Source organism: Alosa pseudoharengus, unplaced genomic scaffold (genome assembly GCF_046254945.1).
Source record: "Alosa pseudoharengus isolate Yale_2024_CS ecotype anadromous, Long Island Sound unplaced genomic scaffold, YU_APseudo_1.1 YU_APseudo_1.1_scf_12, whole genome shotgun sequence".
In the NCBI taxonomy this organism is placed as follows: Eukaryota; Metazoa; Chordata; class Actinopteri; order Clupeiformes; family Clupeidae; genus Alosa; species Alosa pseudoharengus.
Genome location: NW_027468587.1, coordinates 29,763,695 through 29,780,418, shown reverse-complemented (window position 1 = coordinate 29,780,418; position 16,724 = coordinate 29,763,695). Strand labels below are relative to the sequence as shown.

Here is a 16,724-nt window from a genome sequence, read left to right as displayed (position 1 = left end):
AACTTCAAGACTACTTTTAGTTAGCCATGTAACCCTTCATGGTTTTAAACAAAGACCCCATCCCCTCCCCCAATGGAATGCTAATGTGCTGGTTTAAGGCCTATCACTTACACAAGACAAAGGATGCTTCCTTGATATAATGTATCCATGTATCATGAAATGTAAATGTATTCATGTCTGGTATCATTTTGATAGTCTCATTACAAGGATTGTAATGATGTGATTGTGAGAATGTTTGGAACATTCTATAAGTGATATTTCTGATATATAAGATATCTCTCCTCATGCTATTCATATAGGTGTGAAGTGGGTGTGAGTAGGTGTGTCTGATACCAAGTGAAGAGCCAACCAAGTGGGATTGTTCTTGGCGCCATTTTGTTCTTTGTTTAAAACATTTAAAAGTAACTAAACTGCAATGTTTGTCAGATCAGATTTTGGATTGTCAGACTAAGGATGTAGAGCGGAAGAGAGGAGTTGGCTACAGGCCAACCTAGGCCTTTCAGGCCTGGGATAGGCCTACATAGACCATAGACCTTTTTTGTACCCTCTCAGCTTGTAACAGAATAAACCTGATTCCTGAGTTTTCCTGAAGTTCGCCAGTCTAAGGGCTGTATTTTGGGTCACCAGCGCATGGCGTAAAGTTCGTTATTCACCGGCGCGAAGTTGAATTCGTTATTTTGCACCTTTATTTTTTAAGCATTGCGCCCAGGGGTGTGGCAATTAACAACCTAGGGAGGGACCTGGCGCATTGTCTAAAAATCGCTATCATACACCACCTAAACCTGGTCAGAAGTCAATGGCGAGTTGTTCATATGCTATTTTAAGAGCGCATGTCAACAGTCATATTGGCAGGTGCACGCACCATCCTTCTATCATTCATGAACGCACACCAGCGCACGTCCATGCAAAGCATTACAAATTGCATGATTACAATGGTAAACATAATTAGAATAAAGATATTACGAAATACTGTACATCTCATGATGAGTAGTTATTCACCATCATTTGCAAATTGGTAATGACGGTTAAAAGTGATTAGGGGAGAGGCGAGAGACACGTATGGAGCACAGCTGAAGATGCACTGTCACGAGATATAAGCAACTCCTCTGCAGGATAAATGTTGTTTTATTCAGTCATTTGAGCAACATTAGGGTAAGTGTTGCTTTTTCCAGCCTATGTTTTCGATGGTAACCCATTGTCAGTCAATAGTGAAAGTAACTGCATATAACTGTCTTGTCGTTGACTGACTCCTTGGTGAAGTTAGTTTCACTTTGCCAATGAGTTCAAATAATAGACGAGTGCAAATGCGTGAAGGCTATGCTAGGTTTTAGTAAAGCATGGTTTAAGAATGACTATTCCATACGGTCTCGCAAGCAGCCTCCTTCAAATGCGCCGTTGAATGCCAAAATACCGATGCATTTATTTGACATATCGCGCGTTGCGCCGTTAAAGGGAATGACAGATGTCATTCTCATTGGTTTAAAATGATGTTACGCCCCAAACACACCCATATGACTGATTAAAAGACCTAGGAACACCTTGTTACGCCATGCGCTCCACTTTTGAGAACGAAACCCCTCCCAATGTGAACTGGACATCCTACTAAATTTGAATAGACTTTTGACGAGTGACGATGCACTTTAGAATGTCATGATAGGGCCCTAAGATTAATATTAAGTAATTATTCACTACAATTACTTTCACATGTTGGTGATTGCCTTTACCTTGCCGTCATCAGGTCTTTGTCCCTCTGGTGTGATGATATGTCCCATGTACCTCACGATGTTGACCTTGTACTGGATCTTATCACTATTAAACCTCACGTTGGCCTCTTTTGCTCTTTCCATGACTTTGCAGAGGATTTCATTGTGTTCTTGTTCTGACGATGCAGCAATAATCATGTCATCAGCGATCACGTGTACTCCTGGAATGTCTCCAAAAGTCTCATGATTCTTCTGCTGGAAGACTTCACTCGCAGACTTGATGGCGAATGGGAGTCACAGGAAACGATAACGGCCCCATGGCATGTTGAATGTACACAGCTTTGACGATGGCTCATCGAGATGGCTCATTTGATATATCCCTCTCCCTTTAAATCTTCACAGTAAAGCATCTGAAGGCAAGCCACGGTGTTGCTTGGTTATATTATATTAATTATTATTATATATTAATTGTTATAATTCAATGTACATAGCTGTAAGGGTATTTTCCTGTCTTGTCCTGTTTCCCTGTCTGTACCTTAATTTTGTTTTGCCTTGGTTTACTTTCTGTGTCCTGTAATATGTCAAATAGCATCTAGACCAGTGTGGGTCGGGACCCAGAAGTGGGTTGGGGAACTGTTCTGAGTGGGTCACAGAGCTTGTGGTTAAAACAAAAGAATCATCCATTTAAAACCCTATCAGATCCAATGGCAGAACGTTATATGACAGGTCATGGAGACATCATTTTAGCAAAAAAGGGACAGAAACCCCAGTGTGTGGTGTGCAGTAAATTGCTGGCGCATGAGAGCATGAAACCATCAAAACTAAAATGCCACATGGAAGCAAAGCACCCTACTGTCAAAGACAAACCTGTCGAGTACTTGAAAGGTGACACAGGAGTTGAGGGGCCCTATCATGACATTCTAAAGTGCATCGTCACTCGTCAAAAGTCTATTCAAATTTAGTAGGATGTCCAGTTCACATTGGGAGGGGTTTCGTTCTCAAAAGTGGAGCGCATGGCGTAACAAGGTGTTCCTAGGTCTTTTAATCAGTCATATGGGTGTGTTTGGGGCGTAACATCATTTTAAACCAATGAGAATGACATCTGTCATTCCCTTTAACGGCGCAACGCGCGATATGTCAAATAAATGCATCGGTATTTTGGCATTCAACGGCGCATTTGAAGGAGGCTGCTTGCGAGACCGTATGGAATAGTCATTCTTAAACCATGCTTTACTAAAACCTAGCATAGCCTTCACGCATTTGCACTCGTCTATTATTTGAACTCATTGGCAAAGTGAAACTAACTTCACCAAGGAGTCAGTCAACGACAAGACAGTTATATGCAGTTACTTTCACTATTGACTGACAATGGGTTACCATCGAAAACATAGGCTGGAAAAAGCAACACTTACCCTAATGTTGCTCAAATGACTGAATAAAACAACATTTATCCTGCAGAGGAGTTGCTTATATCTCGTGACAGTGCATCTTCAGCTGTGCTCCATACGTGTCTCTCGCCTCTCCCCTAATCACTTTTAACCGTCATTACCAATTTGCAAATGATGGTGAATAACTACTCATCATGAGATGTACAGTATTTCGTAATATCTTTATTCTAATTATGTTTACCATTGTAATCATGCAATTTGTAATGCTTTGCATGGACGTGCGCTGGTGTGCGTTCATGAATGATAGAAGGATGGTGCGTGCACCTGCCAATATGACTGTTGACATGCGCTCTTAAAATAGCATATGAACAACTCGCCATTGACTTCTGACCAGGTTTAGGTGGTGTATGATAGCGATTTTTAGACAATGCGCCAGGTCCCTCCCTAGGTTGTTAATTGCCACACCCCTGGGCGCAATGCTTAAAAAATAAAGGTGCAAAATAACGAATTCAACTTCGCGCCGGTGAATAACGAACTTTACGCCATGCGCTGGTGACCCAAAATACAGCCCGAGGACTTCACAAACGTGCCTAACATCAGCATGTTCCAAACACTTTCTGTGTCTTGCCACATACCCCACCGTATCGGTTGGCTTGAACGCTAAAATATGGGTGTGACATAATGAGCATGGGAAATTGAGGGTCCCAAAGCCACACCAGTTAAGAAACACTGATCTAGACAACCTTACAACTTCTGGAACAAGATCATTTGGAGTGATTTGAACTTTATGGTCACAATTATAGACACTCAGCCTTCGAAATTTCAGTCTGGCAACATGCCATGTGGATTTCATAATGGGACATGTTTCAATCCTGTGCTATAACCCTCTACAAAATTAGAATTTTTTTTTAAATCATGTGAATATCCACAGTATTGAGATATTGCTCTGATATTCCATATTTATAGTCTTGTTAAATTGTTTTCCTTGTTTTCCATGCTGTCTCAGATAAAAGATAAAAAGATATTCAAAGGATTAAAACCCAACCCTGATGCATTTTAGCTGCAGAGTGCTATTCATATTCATTTATATTAATGACATTCATTGTTTATGTTTTTGTGAAGGAAAGAGCTGATGCACAGTAAATTGCACATTTATAGATTCATTCCCCTCCGCTTATGAATTTCTGTGACATTTCACCACTGAACACTGCAGATAGTAGATAATAATCATGGTGACTGTTCAGCTAGTGAGAATATTTTGGGTTCTATTAATTTACAAACATACACACACAGAAAGTCTTAAGATGTTCTTGCATACAGCTATGAACAAAATATTAAAATTAGAAGATTAAAAGATTGAAACAGAATTGTTGTGCATGACTAGCTACGTTTATTGTATATATAGATAGGTAAACAGTACATGTTATAACAAATCACAATGCATGTGATTTACACAGCACTACAAATAGGTATATGTATTGTACTGCTACATGATATAGATGCATAGCCTTAGTTATATGGCTTTTTACTTAAAAGAATATTTTTTAACTCTTATACTCTGGATGAAAAAGGAGGAGATCAAAATAGCTGATTGGTATATTGCTGCAGTTTGGTTTCCGTTTAGAGATATCTCCACTGGTTTTATGTTAGTATCTTCTTCAGCAACTCATCCCCTTCTCGTCAGACTTCTGTGGAAGTGAAACAACAATTGAACAATATTAAGTAATTTTGTCTATGTAAAGTAAAGCCCCTTTAAGTAAATTATAACAATGATTCATTGCAGGGTTATAGTCCTACAAGCAACCACATCCACTGAGCCATTTCCCATCAAGGTGCTATGTGGAGTTTTTGTTTTTTTTGTTTGAAACATTCAAAATGACCTAAAAATAGCAAAATAATGTGAAGAAACAACAAGAAGTGACTGTTCTGATGTAACACGCTCAGTGTTGTATCTGTTGGCTCTCTTTCTCGTAATACGACATTGTACCATGTGTGGCCGCTGTATTAAATACAATGCAAGTCAATGGAAGAATGTCACTTGGATGCGTTAAAGCGCAACTCAACTAATACACGCTAAATTGACTGAGAGAGATAATACCACTTACAACAGTTGAGTGTTTGTAGCCACTGTTTAGAAACGTCAGCACCTTTCAGCTGGCAGATTTTGGCATAATTGGTCATGACCTTGCACAGCATCTCCTTGTCTCCTTTGTGGATGCACATGTTGTAAAGGCAGTCTTCCAACAGCTTCTCTGGCAGAACCTTGGCGTGACAGGCAGCGAAAGCACCACTCTCCACTCCGATCTCGCCACAGTATTTCTTCTGTTTATAAAGCGACGTGTCGTCTGCCGTACAGACAGGGCACTGGCCTGGGCAGGAGTGCAGGCAGGTGCTGTTGGCTTCAGGAAGGCTCCAGGCTTCTGCCCACTTCTTAAGGCTGGGGATGGTGGAGCCATTAGGCATGGAGAAATCGTCAGCCTGGTCTCCGTTGTAGGTTCCGCACATGCCCTGCAGGTTCTCATAGTAGCTGCTAGGCACAGTGACGTGGAGAACCTCGCCCCAGTCGAAAGTGATCTCCACTCCGAAGTCGGTCTTAATGAAACCCCTGTAGGACTCCTGAGTAATTCTGATCCTCCCAGACTTGAGAGTGACGGGGAGGTTAGAAGTGGAGCCATCAACCTGAGAAACATATGTAATGATCAGCGTCAAGCCTAGATTCAAATTCCGTCCTCTTTTGCATACTGAACATGTTTAATAATTGACACAGTTTTAGTAAATGCATAAAAAAATAGATTTACAGGTGTAGAAAATAAGATTTAAGTTAGATGTTACGGACCTGAACTTTGCCGGGGTCACCATAGACAACAACGATCTGGACACCTTCCATGTTGACTGTTACAGTTTTTAAGTAGGCCCCTCTGTGCTTACTCTCCATCTCGGTTTTGGTCACAATGCTGAAAGGAGTCAGTGTTTTGTCCAGACCTGTCGTCTGAACCAGTGTGTATGTGCATGAGCCCTGGTAAGAGAACAGCTTGCCATCGAAGCTTTGGTAGTGTGGGTCCCCCACTATCCGGCAGGTGGAGCTGGACATCGCCACACAGTGGACATCGGAGCCATTCTTGACACACGTTTCTTTTTCACGGCAATTCTTTGCCTCACAGGGATCTGTCCCGGAGATGTTATTTTCAATAGTTAGCATCAACAATTCATTTCATTTCATTTTTTATGATATTAATTCTTTCTGAACTTTGAAATATATATATATTTTTTTTTTACAGGAGACTCACCCACTTGATGGCAGTTTCTTACTCCTTCCCTGATGTCACAGACTTGTTTCACTGTGCACTTGGTATTCTCACATGAAAACACACCATCTACACAGGTGCACTTCTCCTGGCAGTCCTCATCTATCACTGTCTCCCCAGACTGCAGGAAAACACACGTCCACATACTGAGACACATACACAACACTACACTACTATGACATGATGATTTGGAAAATCCAGCTTTGTCGTGAAAAGTAGTAACTAAGGCCAGCAGTCCAGCTCAGCTTGTGCTCTGTGATCAGAAGCTGTCTTTTTTTCATTAGTCTTCATCTTGAAATTGGTAAACAAAACATGCCAAAAGAAAGAAAAGCACACACACACCTTGTAATAGCGTCCATCAACTTCACAGCCACATTTCCCCAGTGGCCTACATTCTCCACCATCAAAGGCAAAACCATCCTCACACTCGCACCCCTCCTGGCAATGTGAGCACTTCTGAGGCGTGGTGAGACTGGCACAGGTAGTGGAGCAGGTATCGGCACAGAGCTCATACTGACTGTTCTTTGGGCACGTCATAGCTACGACAGAGAGAATTGGAAAAGAAAACAAAATGTACATCTCCATTTAGTCATTTAGCTGATGCTTTTATCCAAAGAGACTTACAAAAAAGGGGAAACAATCAAGGTAAAGTGTGACAGTCAGGGACATGTTAGAGCAGCAATAAGTACTACTCACATAGAACCAAGTGACAGTTCTAGAAGGAGGATAGTCAAGTGCTAAGTGCTATATTTACATGTCAAGTTTTTGGTAGGACAGGAGGTACTATTCTAAAGAGCTGGGTCATGACAGAAAATTTCTTGAATTTCCCCTTGGGAATCAATAAAGTATATATATCTATCTATCAGAAAATGAAATTCAGTCTACCCAGAACTCTGATGATTTCAACAGTATAAGAGTGAAAGGGATCATTAAAATATTCCAGTGCTAGCAGCAGGAGTTTTGAGTCTTGAATTTCCTCTGGGGATCAATAAAGTATCTATCTATCTATCTATCTATCTATCTAGGAGTTACGTTTACTGTGACATCTAGCTCAAATGGAAATAGCAAATACAGTGCACAACATATATACAGTACATTTTATTAGAAACACTCACGACAAAGTGTCTTGTTTCGCCAGCTGTCAACTGAACCCCCAGATTCCTGGCAGACAGCAACGTAGTTCTGCAAGTGTTGGCAAAGGACATCTTTACTGCCCCCTTGCTCCGAAACGTCTTTCACACATTTGTCAAAGTACTCCTGTGGTGGCACAGTTGCGTGGCACTTTGAAAATGGACTCTTTTTGTCTTTCAAGATGTCGCACAACTCTTTGCCCTGCGGTGATGGAGTAGGACACTGGGACCCACAGCCTGTCTGACATTTCACACCCTTCTGATCCACAACCCAGCCCTCAGCAAACGCTTCTGCCGAGGAGGCCTGGGCACCTCCGGGTAAGACGAAATCATCAGCTGGGTTGTCGTTGTAGTTGCCACAGAGGCCCAACAGCACGCCTTTGTAAGAGGATGGCATGTCCACTCTGACCATGGAGATGGTGTCATATGTCACCTCTAAGCCAAAGTTAGTCTGCAGAACGATGACGTGTCCATTGTGATAGACTTGCACCTTCCTGTCGTCCAGTTGGAGAGGGAGATTCACTCGGATGCCATCCAGCTGTCATTGGAGAGGGAGAGTAATGGCAAAACAATGAAAGGAGGGGAACGCAATAGAACAAAAATTAGCTCATTGTCATTTAGGACTTTCTGAATTCAATATGGATGTGAAATGCTCACAAGGCTTTGACAGAAATGAACCATTGTATGTACCTAACTCTAGCATAAAAAAAACATAAATAAAAGTAAGTTCTCAGGAATCAAAGAGGAAAAATAGAACAGAGGACAGTTAGAAATATGCAGAAGATGACTCAATTACCGTTACTTCCCAGATTCTTCCAGGAAGCATGACGATGTTGTTATCATTGACTTCTATTTGGACACTACGGGTAACCGTTGGATCATTGGTTGCAGATTCCTGATGGACTACCACACTGAAGGGAACCCTTTTACCATCATTGTCTTGGGTGACCTCTGCCATTTTGTACACACAGTTGCCAGGAACGCTGAAGTCCCTGTTGTCAAAGGAGTGATAGTGTCCTGTCCCAGATACGGAGCAGGTGGCTGTGGTGGTGGGGAAGCAGCCTTCAGTCCCGTCCTGGATACGGCACACTTCATTGGGCCCACAGGAGAAATCGCTTTGGCACTGCACCCTGCCGTCGTTTCCACACACACAACGGCCCTTGCACTGGTCGTCGAGGAAGAACACCTGGTCTTGCTGGTAGTAGCGGCCCTTGTGCGCACAACCACACTGCTCCTGTGGCACACACTGTTCGTCACTCAGCACAAAGGCGTCATCGCACTCGCAGCCCTCACTGCAGGGAGTGTTTTCGCAGCCTTCTGGCTCATCAGTTCCGGGACACATCGCAGAACAGCTGGACGGGCAAGCCTCGTAGTGGCTGTTTGCTTTGCAAGCCAGCGCTGCCAAAAAGAAACCATACACATCTCTGTGTGAAATGAGTGTGCTGACAACAGAGAAGATGACAACTTGGATTGCTTTACATCATGTCAAAGTGAGTTATTATAAGTAGTAGGGGAAGATTGCGCCCATGTTAACATCCAGAGTAAAAAATAAAACTTTGTACATCTCTACAAAACACATTTGGTATGATTACCAATTAGTTAACATTTATAAAACAGGTATGTTAAGTATGTTCCTATGTGCCCTAGATCAAAGTTTTAAAATAGTCTGGTCTGTAACTCCATTACTCTGTACTCTGTTACCCTGAAAAGCCCCCCCCTCCCTCAATTGCATTAAGCCCAGAAATGAAAATAATTAGTTACAGCAAAGTTACAGAATTCTTTCTGTAACAGCACCAAATTTGATGTGTATTGCCACGCTAAAAGCCTTTGGGTGCATGCCAAGTTTCGTGAAATTCTGTCCATGGGGGGCCATGAAATAAATTAATTTGTACTTGTACATCTAGTGACTGTACACCCATCGGCTTGTAGGTGGATTATATTTGAGAACTGCATGTTTGATGATGTTGACTTTTATGGTAATGGTTACTCCGTTACCGAGCACTTTCTGTCATATAAAGACACATACAAATCATATAAAGATTTCATTTCATTAGACCATTTTGTGTTACCATTGAAGTACATGTAGGTACATACTGACATATTGTTCTTACATTTTGGTTCATTAATTGCTAAGTGATGCCAAAAAATCTAGTGGGATTGTAACTCTGTTACTGCGTGATCTTCCCCAGTATATAATCAGTCATGTTAGAAGCAGTATAACATCATAAAGAGGAACTTGTTGTTGTTACGGCTGCATGTGTTCCCAGTGCTGTTTGTCCCTGTTCTCTCCCCTCTCTACCTCTGCTCAGGTGTGCCGCAGATAATTGCCTTGATTGGGAGCACCTGGCACCTGATTGAGTTAAAGGCTCCAGGATCCAGTTCCTGAGGAGAGGCTTTTGGTGTGGGGACTGCTGGCTGTCTTGCTGCCTCTCAGCCTGGGATTTTGTCTTGTCTTTTGATTTGGACTTTGTGTCATGTCTATGTAGTGTTTTGTAATGGTTTATCTTCATGTAATAAATCCCACTGGTTGGGTACATTTTAAAAGGTGTTACTGTTATTTATTAGGATGTGGGGTCAGTGGTGGGTCTTTGTTCACCCCTAAAGGGCCACGTAAGGTGGGGTGTAACAGTTGTGCTCTGCAGCACCGTTGGATCAAACACATTGTTTACGTGGCCTTAATTGCTCTCCTGAAAAATTGTTGTACTCACGACAAAGTGACTCTGTTCTCCAGACGTCGATCCCGGCTTTTGCCTCCTGGCACACGGAGGTGTACGTGCTGAGGGCGTTGCAAAGTGCAGAGGAGTGGCCCTGATACATGCACATGTCATAAACACAGTCTTCATAGTACTGCTCTGGATCCTCTTTGCTGTGACAGTCCTTGAAAGGACCAGTCTTGTCTGTGAGGATGCTGCAGTGTTTTCGGAACGGCTCATTCTGCTTTGAGTTGATGTCACACTTATGGCACGTCTTGCCCTCACATGTGTCTTTGCACCGAGAATCATTCTTCACTTTCCAGCTTTCACCAAACTCCGTTGGATTTTTGGCAGGGGTTTTGTTGGGTGTGAGCATGTCATCGTTTCCATGGCCATTGAAGTTTCCACACAGGCCACCTAGCACTCCATGGTAGGTGCTTGGGACAGTAACTGACACGTAGCTTCTCCAGTCAAACTGCATTTCCAGGCCAAAATCAGTTTTGACCACTCCAGCCCGGCCTCTTCGGAAAATTGACAGTCGTCCATTTTCCAATGCCAGTGGCAGGTTTACAAACGTGTTGTTAAGCTTTACAGGAAGACATAGGATTTAAAGTCAGTTAAGGATGCTCTTTCACAGAGAATTTACAACATCACATACAAAATGTGTTGTCTTTTGTGTTATACATAACTGTGTACCACAGAAATCAAACAAAAATAATGTATGCATTGTTGGTTTTTAAGTTGAAGTTTGATGTCAAAGTTATAGATTAGTTACAGCTTCATAAATAAAAGAACTTACCATGACTCTGCCGGGATTGTCGCTGCTCAAAACAATGGTGTGTCCATACACTTTTATCAAGGATGTCTTGGTGTATGCCACTGCCTTGTTTCGGCCTCTGTTCTCATTCTGGACCTGCACCTCAAAAGGTTCCAGAGAAGGATCTGTAGTGCTGATTACTTTGGACAAGAGGTATGTGCATGTTCCTTGGAAGTCAAATTTCTTGCCATCAAACGAGCGGTAGTGTGGGTCACCGGAGCCACGGCAGGTACCATAAGACAGTGGGTAACAGTCTCTCACACCATTCCTCAAAGAACACACTTCAGAACTCTTGCACTTGGTTACAGTGCACTGCAGGGTTCCAGACGTGCATTTGCATTTTTTAGTGCACGTGTTGTCAGCCCAAAATGTCTGTCCTGGAGGGTAATATCGCCCTTCACTGGTGCAGCCACATGAGCTCTCTGGCACACACTTTTCACCACTGAGCACGAAGCCCTTGTTACACTGGCAGCCCTCTACGCAGGGCTCCTGACACATGGATGGGGCATTTCTCTCAGCACAGGAGGCTGCGCACGCTAGCCCACATGCTTCATAGTGGCTATTTGCAGGACAGTTCATGGCTGTGAGTAACAATGGGGAAAAGAACAGAACAACACATCACCGACTTTACATATACAAATACAATTGAGTTTAGTAGGCTACAGTATGTCATCAATCAGATAACATGTTGAATACTCTTCTGCTTAAAAACTAAGAACATGGAATTATATCATTTTCTCATGGTCTCATGGTTAAACACACTTACGACAGTTTGCAAGAGTTCTCCAGCCATTGATCTTGATGTCCGCAGCCATGCATTCATCCACATAATTTTCAATGTTGTCACAGAGGAAGCTTTTGATGCCGTTATTGATGCAGGTGTCATACACACAGTTGTCGAAGAACATACCAGGGTCAACTTTGCTTATGCATTTGGCAAATACACTGTTGGTGTCAGTGATGAGGCCACAGTACTCTACCCCACTAAATTTATTTTTCTGGGCTGCCGAGCAACTGGGGCATTTCCCACGACAGTCGTCATGGCAAAACAAGTCCCCATCCTGCACTTTCCAGCTCTTTGCAAACTTGAGGGCTGAGGAGAGTCGACTTCCAGAGCGGCTGGTCCATTCATCCTTGTGGTCACCATTGTAATTCCCACACAATCCGCCTAGTGTACGGAAGTAGCTGCTTGGTGCTGTGATGCGCAGCATCATATTCCAGTCGTATGTGACTTTCAGCCCAAACTTTGTTGTCAGAACAGCATTCCTGCCTCTGTGGACTACCTGGAGCTTTCCCCCCACTAGACTCACAGGCAGGTAAACAATTTCACCATCCACCTGGTGAAGAAGTGGGGTATTGGAACATCAACAAAACTAAAACCTTTTAGATTATTCATTTTGATTCACAAAGTCAGCAACATTTTAAATGCACAAAAATACATATGCATAATAAACAAAAGATGTGCTTTCCTAGCTCTGATCTAAAGTAGCACTACGAAAATATTCATCTCTATACAAGACTGTATAGAGATGCATATTACAAATGGAATGCAGAAACCGTATGTAAGATTGTGGTCAAAACTGGTACTGCAATCACTTTCAAAATACTGTAGAGCGGTGTATCTCCTCCCCCTCCCCCCTGACTGGCAGCAAGCAACTAGTGGTTGAGAAAAGTGTAAAATAATAAAATATAGCCATTGATTTGGACCAAACATTTTTACGTGAATATGCCACTTGATTATTTCCCTGAGCTGCTCTTTGGAAAGTCATCAGATCAATTCATAGTGGGGTTTTAAATGTTTAGGGGATTGATGCATTGCTCAGTCAGCCAGCCATCTTTATTTGACAAAAAAAAAAAAAAACCTTTATTCCTTACCTCGACTCTGGCCCTTTTTTTTCTGATGGTCACGGTGTGATTGTACACAGTAACTGTGACCTTCCTGACATACGCCACCCATTTGTTGCCTCTGTGGTTATTCTTGGCCAGGACTGTGAAGGGAACAAGGCCTGCCTCTTTTTTCAGAACCTCAGCCATGGTGTAGGTGCAGGTGCCTTGGAAGTCGTAGCGTTTCCCATCAAAGGTTCTGTAATGGGGATCACCCAGAGCCGAGCAGGTCTCCTCTGATGTGTGAACGCAGTCACCTCTCATGCACTCCTCCTTCTCCCCACATGTGATACCATCACAAGGGTCAGGTGGTGGAGTTGGTACAAAAACTAAAAAAATATGATATTTTTTTATTACAAAAATTATACATTGAGAGGATTTTGCAATTCAGCATTTGGCTGTATTCAGATCATTTTAGTGTTAATTTAGTTCATGCTTAAGATTCATAAACAATCACATTGTACTATTTAAATATTATTATGTTAAGAAATCTTAACTGCATTATTATATTTTATTAAAGTTTAAATAAAAGCTTACCTGAGGTACACACCCCAGTTGTACCATAACCATCGTATTGTTTACCACCAAAGACATAAACGACCATGAGGGCCTTTCCAGAAATGCTCACAGGATCTTTGTGCTTTCCAAGAGACTTCATGGCCCACACATACCGACCATCAGAGGGGAAAGGCCTCCAGTTGGCCACACCGCTGATCGTGGTTGAGCCCTCAACCTCCGAGACAATGACAGCTGTGTTTTCAAATGTTTCGTGTGGGTATACTGACCATGTATTTGACATCTCAGAGGTGGGAAGGATGTTAGTTAGAAACTCATCGTATGGAGGGTTGCTTCCAAAGTACATCACCATAACCTTCTTGTTGCTTTTTACAATAACAGGTTCACCTTGTCTTATAGGAATTTCCAGCTTTTGACCAGCATGAAGTGTGTGGGCTCTCTCTTGTTTCCCAAAAATGGTAACAGTTGTCTTGTCATCAGCTGCAACAACATAGGCATAGTCTACTTTGTTGCGATTAAGCATTGCCGGAACTAAGTAGTGATCAGAAAGCCTTTCCACTGGGAGTAGCTGCTCATATACGTGTGCACAGGATCCTTCTAGTCTAGCACACTGGTCTCCCACCAGAACAGCCAGAGGCAGTGTAGATGTGATCACGGTGCCAGTGAATGACTGGCGGCTCATAAACTGGTAGACTTCATTAGGCTTTAGTTTGAGGGTAACTTTTTTTCCAGTCTCCCAATTGTCCTCATTAACCTTCATATTGAAAAGAGGCAGAATTTCCACCTTGTTCTCTTTGTCACCATTTACGAGAGCAACAAGAGCAGATAAAACTTTAGGATCTGGTGTGAACACTACATACTTCCTGCCCAGGTTGGATGTTGGGAGGATGACACTACTGTCTCCAGTGTTACTTTTCATATTTGATGTCACCACAGTGATGTCGTTGTCAGACGTAATGCGGACAATTTTGTTTGAAGGCCCCCCTGCATCTGACAATTCTGCTTCGGCTGGTAAATTGATTTTTGTTGTGCTTCCTTTAGCCACTGTCACTTTCTGTGTGAAAAATGGAGACCATACATTCACTGTGGCTGTTTTTTCATGAGCAGTAATAGTAAGCTCAAGTTTTACAGAACGTTTCATATAGTTTGTCAAGAAAGTGGTAATAAATTCTTGACCAACAGGACACCCGCTCACTGCTGAAATCAGACAAGGATGAAAACATCAGGTGAAACATGTTAGCCTCTTACTCATACTTACTAATAATTACTTTATAAGTTGTTTAAAAAAATGAAAAGTGTTATTTTGTGCATGGGATTATGATAAAATGTTGATCGATAAAGTCCAACATTTATTATTATGACAAGATGCCTTTGTTACTGAAACAAGTTGCTTTCAATGCTTTGCTTGATATGTGACCAAATTATTCTTTGAGGTGTATTTTGTGGAAACTACAGCTCTGGAAAAAAATTAAGAGACCACTGCACATTTTTCTGATGTCATCTTGCGGTTGCTGAGTGACATTCAAATGACGTTCATATTCAAATTTGCAGTGGTCTTCTTAATTTTGAATATGACCGTCAACTCATTCAAATGCCACTCAGCAACCGTTGGATGACATCAGAAAAATGTGCAGTGGTCTCTTAATTTTTAAGTAGATTTTTATGTAAGTCTGTTTTCAGACACACATCCAAGCTGTCCAGTGAACATATGGCATTCACAGGATATATGTGACTATTTTAGAAGCCAGTAATTCAAAATGGCATCAATCACTGGTTATAATGGTCTTACCAGAGACAATCACTGCAGTCAGGCAGAATAAGAGTGTTTTGGCGTCCATGGCTGAAACAACACAAAATATCTCTCAATTCTTCCTCCTTGAAACACTTCAATTTTAACACTTCACTTCAACTTTAAATTATATCATTCTGTGACCTCATTCATTAGAACAGACATGCAGTTAAGGATTTCAATGAAAAGACAGGAGCATTCAAGCATATTTAGAATCTAAGAAATTATGCCCATACCTTCGACTCGAACCCAATGGATTTCACTGAAACAATGACAAGGTTCTGCTTTTAAGTATGTAGACTTGCTCAGCTATTACGATATGTAAACATGAAACAAATGTAAACAGGTTATAACAGGATCTGATAATATCTTATTCAGGGGGAAAGCCCATTACACAGCTCCACGCCTGAATGATATTGTTAGGATAGTGATGCGTATCTTTTCGAATGGAACACACACATCATGGGCATTGTCTAGTGTTGGTAAATGTCTGGGTCTTGTCTTGTCTTGTCATTGTGACATTACAACACTAACATTACATATGTGGTTCTACAAATTAGCTAAATGATAAATGTGGAAATAGTGGGTTAAAGAGCGCATGCCCATTTAAACGATCTGAATTGGCCTAGGAATTTCACTCAAAATGTTTACCTTAAAACCAACCACCCAAAAACCCACTCAGGTACATTTTACTAAGTGAGCAGGTGACATGGTTAGTAGTATTTGCCACGGGAGTTTCCACAAATCTTTCACAGTCGTGTACATATATCACCAAGGGCAACCGCTTGCACTGTGATTTCTGACATAGTGCAAAAACTATGTCCTTGGTGACTTTAATCATGTTTCCCTGAAAAAGACATTGAGAGATTTCTTCCAGTATGTCACCTGTTCTACTATGGCACAGTAAAGGACGCTTATAAATCGATTCCACTCCCCCCGCTGGGCTCTGCTGACCATAATTGCATACAACTCCTCCCCACTTACCGAACAGTTTTGAGAAGGGAGAAAGTGCAAACCAGGGAAGTAAAAGAATGGACTGAGGAATCAGTTATGTGCTTTCAGGAGTGTTACGACTACACAGACTGGATATTTTTAAAGAATCCTGCAAGGACTTGGATGAAATGACTGATGTTGTTTGTTCATATATGGCATTTCGTAGAGATATGATCATTCCCTGTAAACAAGTAAAGATATACCCTAATAATAAACCATGGGTGAATAGGTCTATAAAGGATAGCATACAGAAAAAAAGGCGAGCTCATAAGCAGGAAACTGTCTCTGATCTACATCTAGCCACCAAGGAGCTTAAAGCTGAGATATCTAAGTCTAAACTAGAACAAAGGATGGCTGAAAATAACCTCGGCTCGGCCTGGACCTGCATGAAAACCATAGCGGGCATCCAGAATCAGGGTAAAAGTAGCCATGTCTATCTAGAGGGTTTGGAATCTGATGGTGAGCTGGCCAATGCTTTCAACCCTTTCTACTGTAACCTGTTTTGA

The 16,724-nt window shown here is 41.9% G+C and overlaps 1 protein-coding gene across 2 annotated transcripts; it reads right to left on the bottom strand.

Moving 5' to 3' along the window:
• Positions 1-4,458: 4,458 nt before the first annotated feature.
• LOC143119317 (IgGFc-binding protein-like) lies at positions 4,459-15,490 on the bottom strand. Of its 2 annotated transcripts, XM_076280744.1 has the most exons (14): positions 15,462-15,490; positions 15,226-15,276; positions 13,458-14,633; positions 12,912-13,249; positions 11,803-12,373; positions 11,019-11,617; positions 10,235-10,805; positions 8,323-8,924; positions 7,512-8,064; positions 6,739-6,935; positions 6,379-6,517; positions 5,928-6,256; positions 5,197-5,770; positions 4,459-4,779 (listed from the first exon to the last, which is right to left on the bottom strand). In XM_076280744.1, coding segments are annotated over exons 2-14 (5,700 nt in total). In that variant the 5' UTR covers positions 15,275-15,276; positions 15,462-15,490; the 3' UTR covers positions 4,459-4,777. The 2 variants fall into 2 exon arrangements, with proteins under 2 accessions (XP_076136859.1, XP_076136860.1); XM_076280745.1 differs by lacking the exon at positions 15,462-15,490 and having other exon boundaries at positions 13,458-14,630.
• Between the last annotated feature and the right edge of the window lie 1,234 nt (positions 15,491-16,724).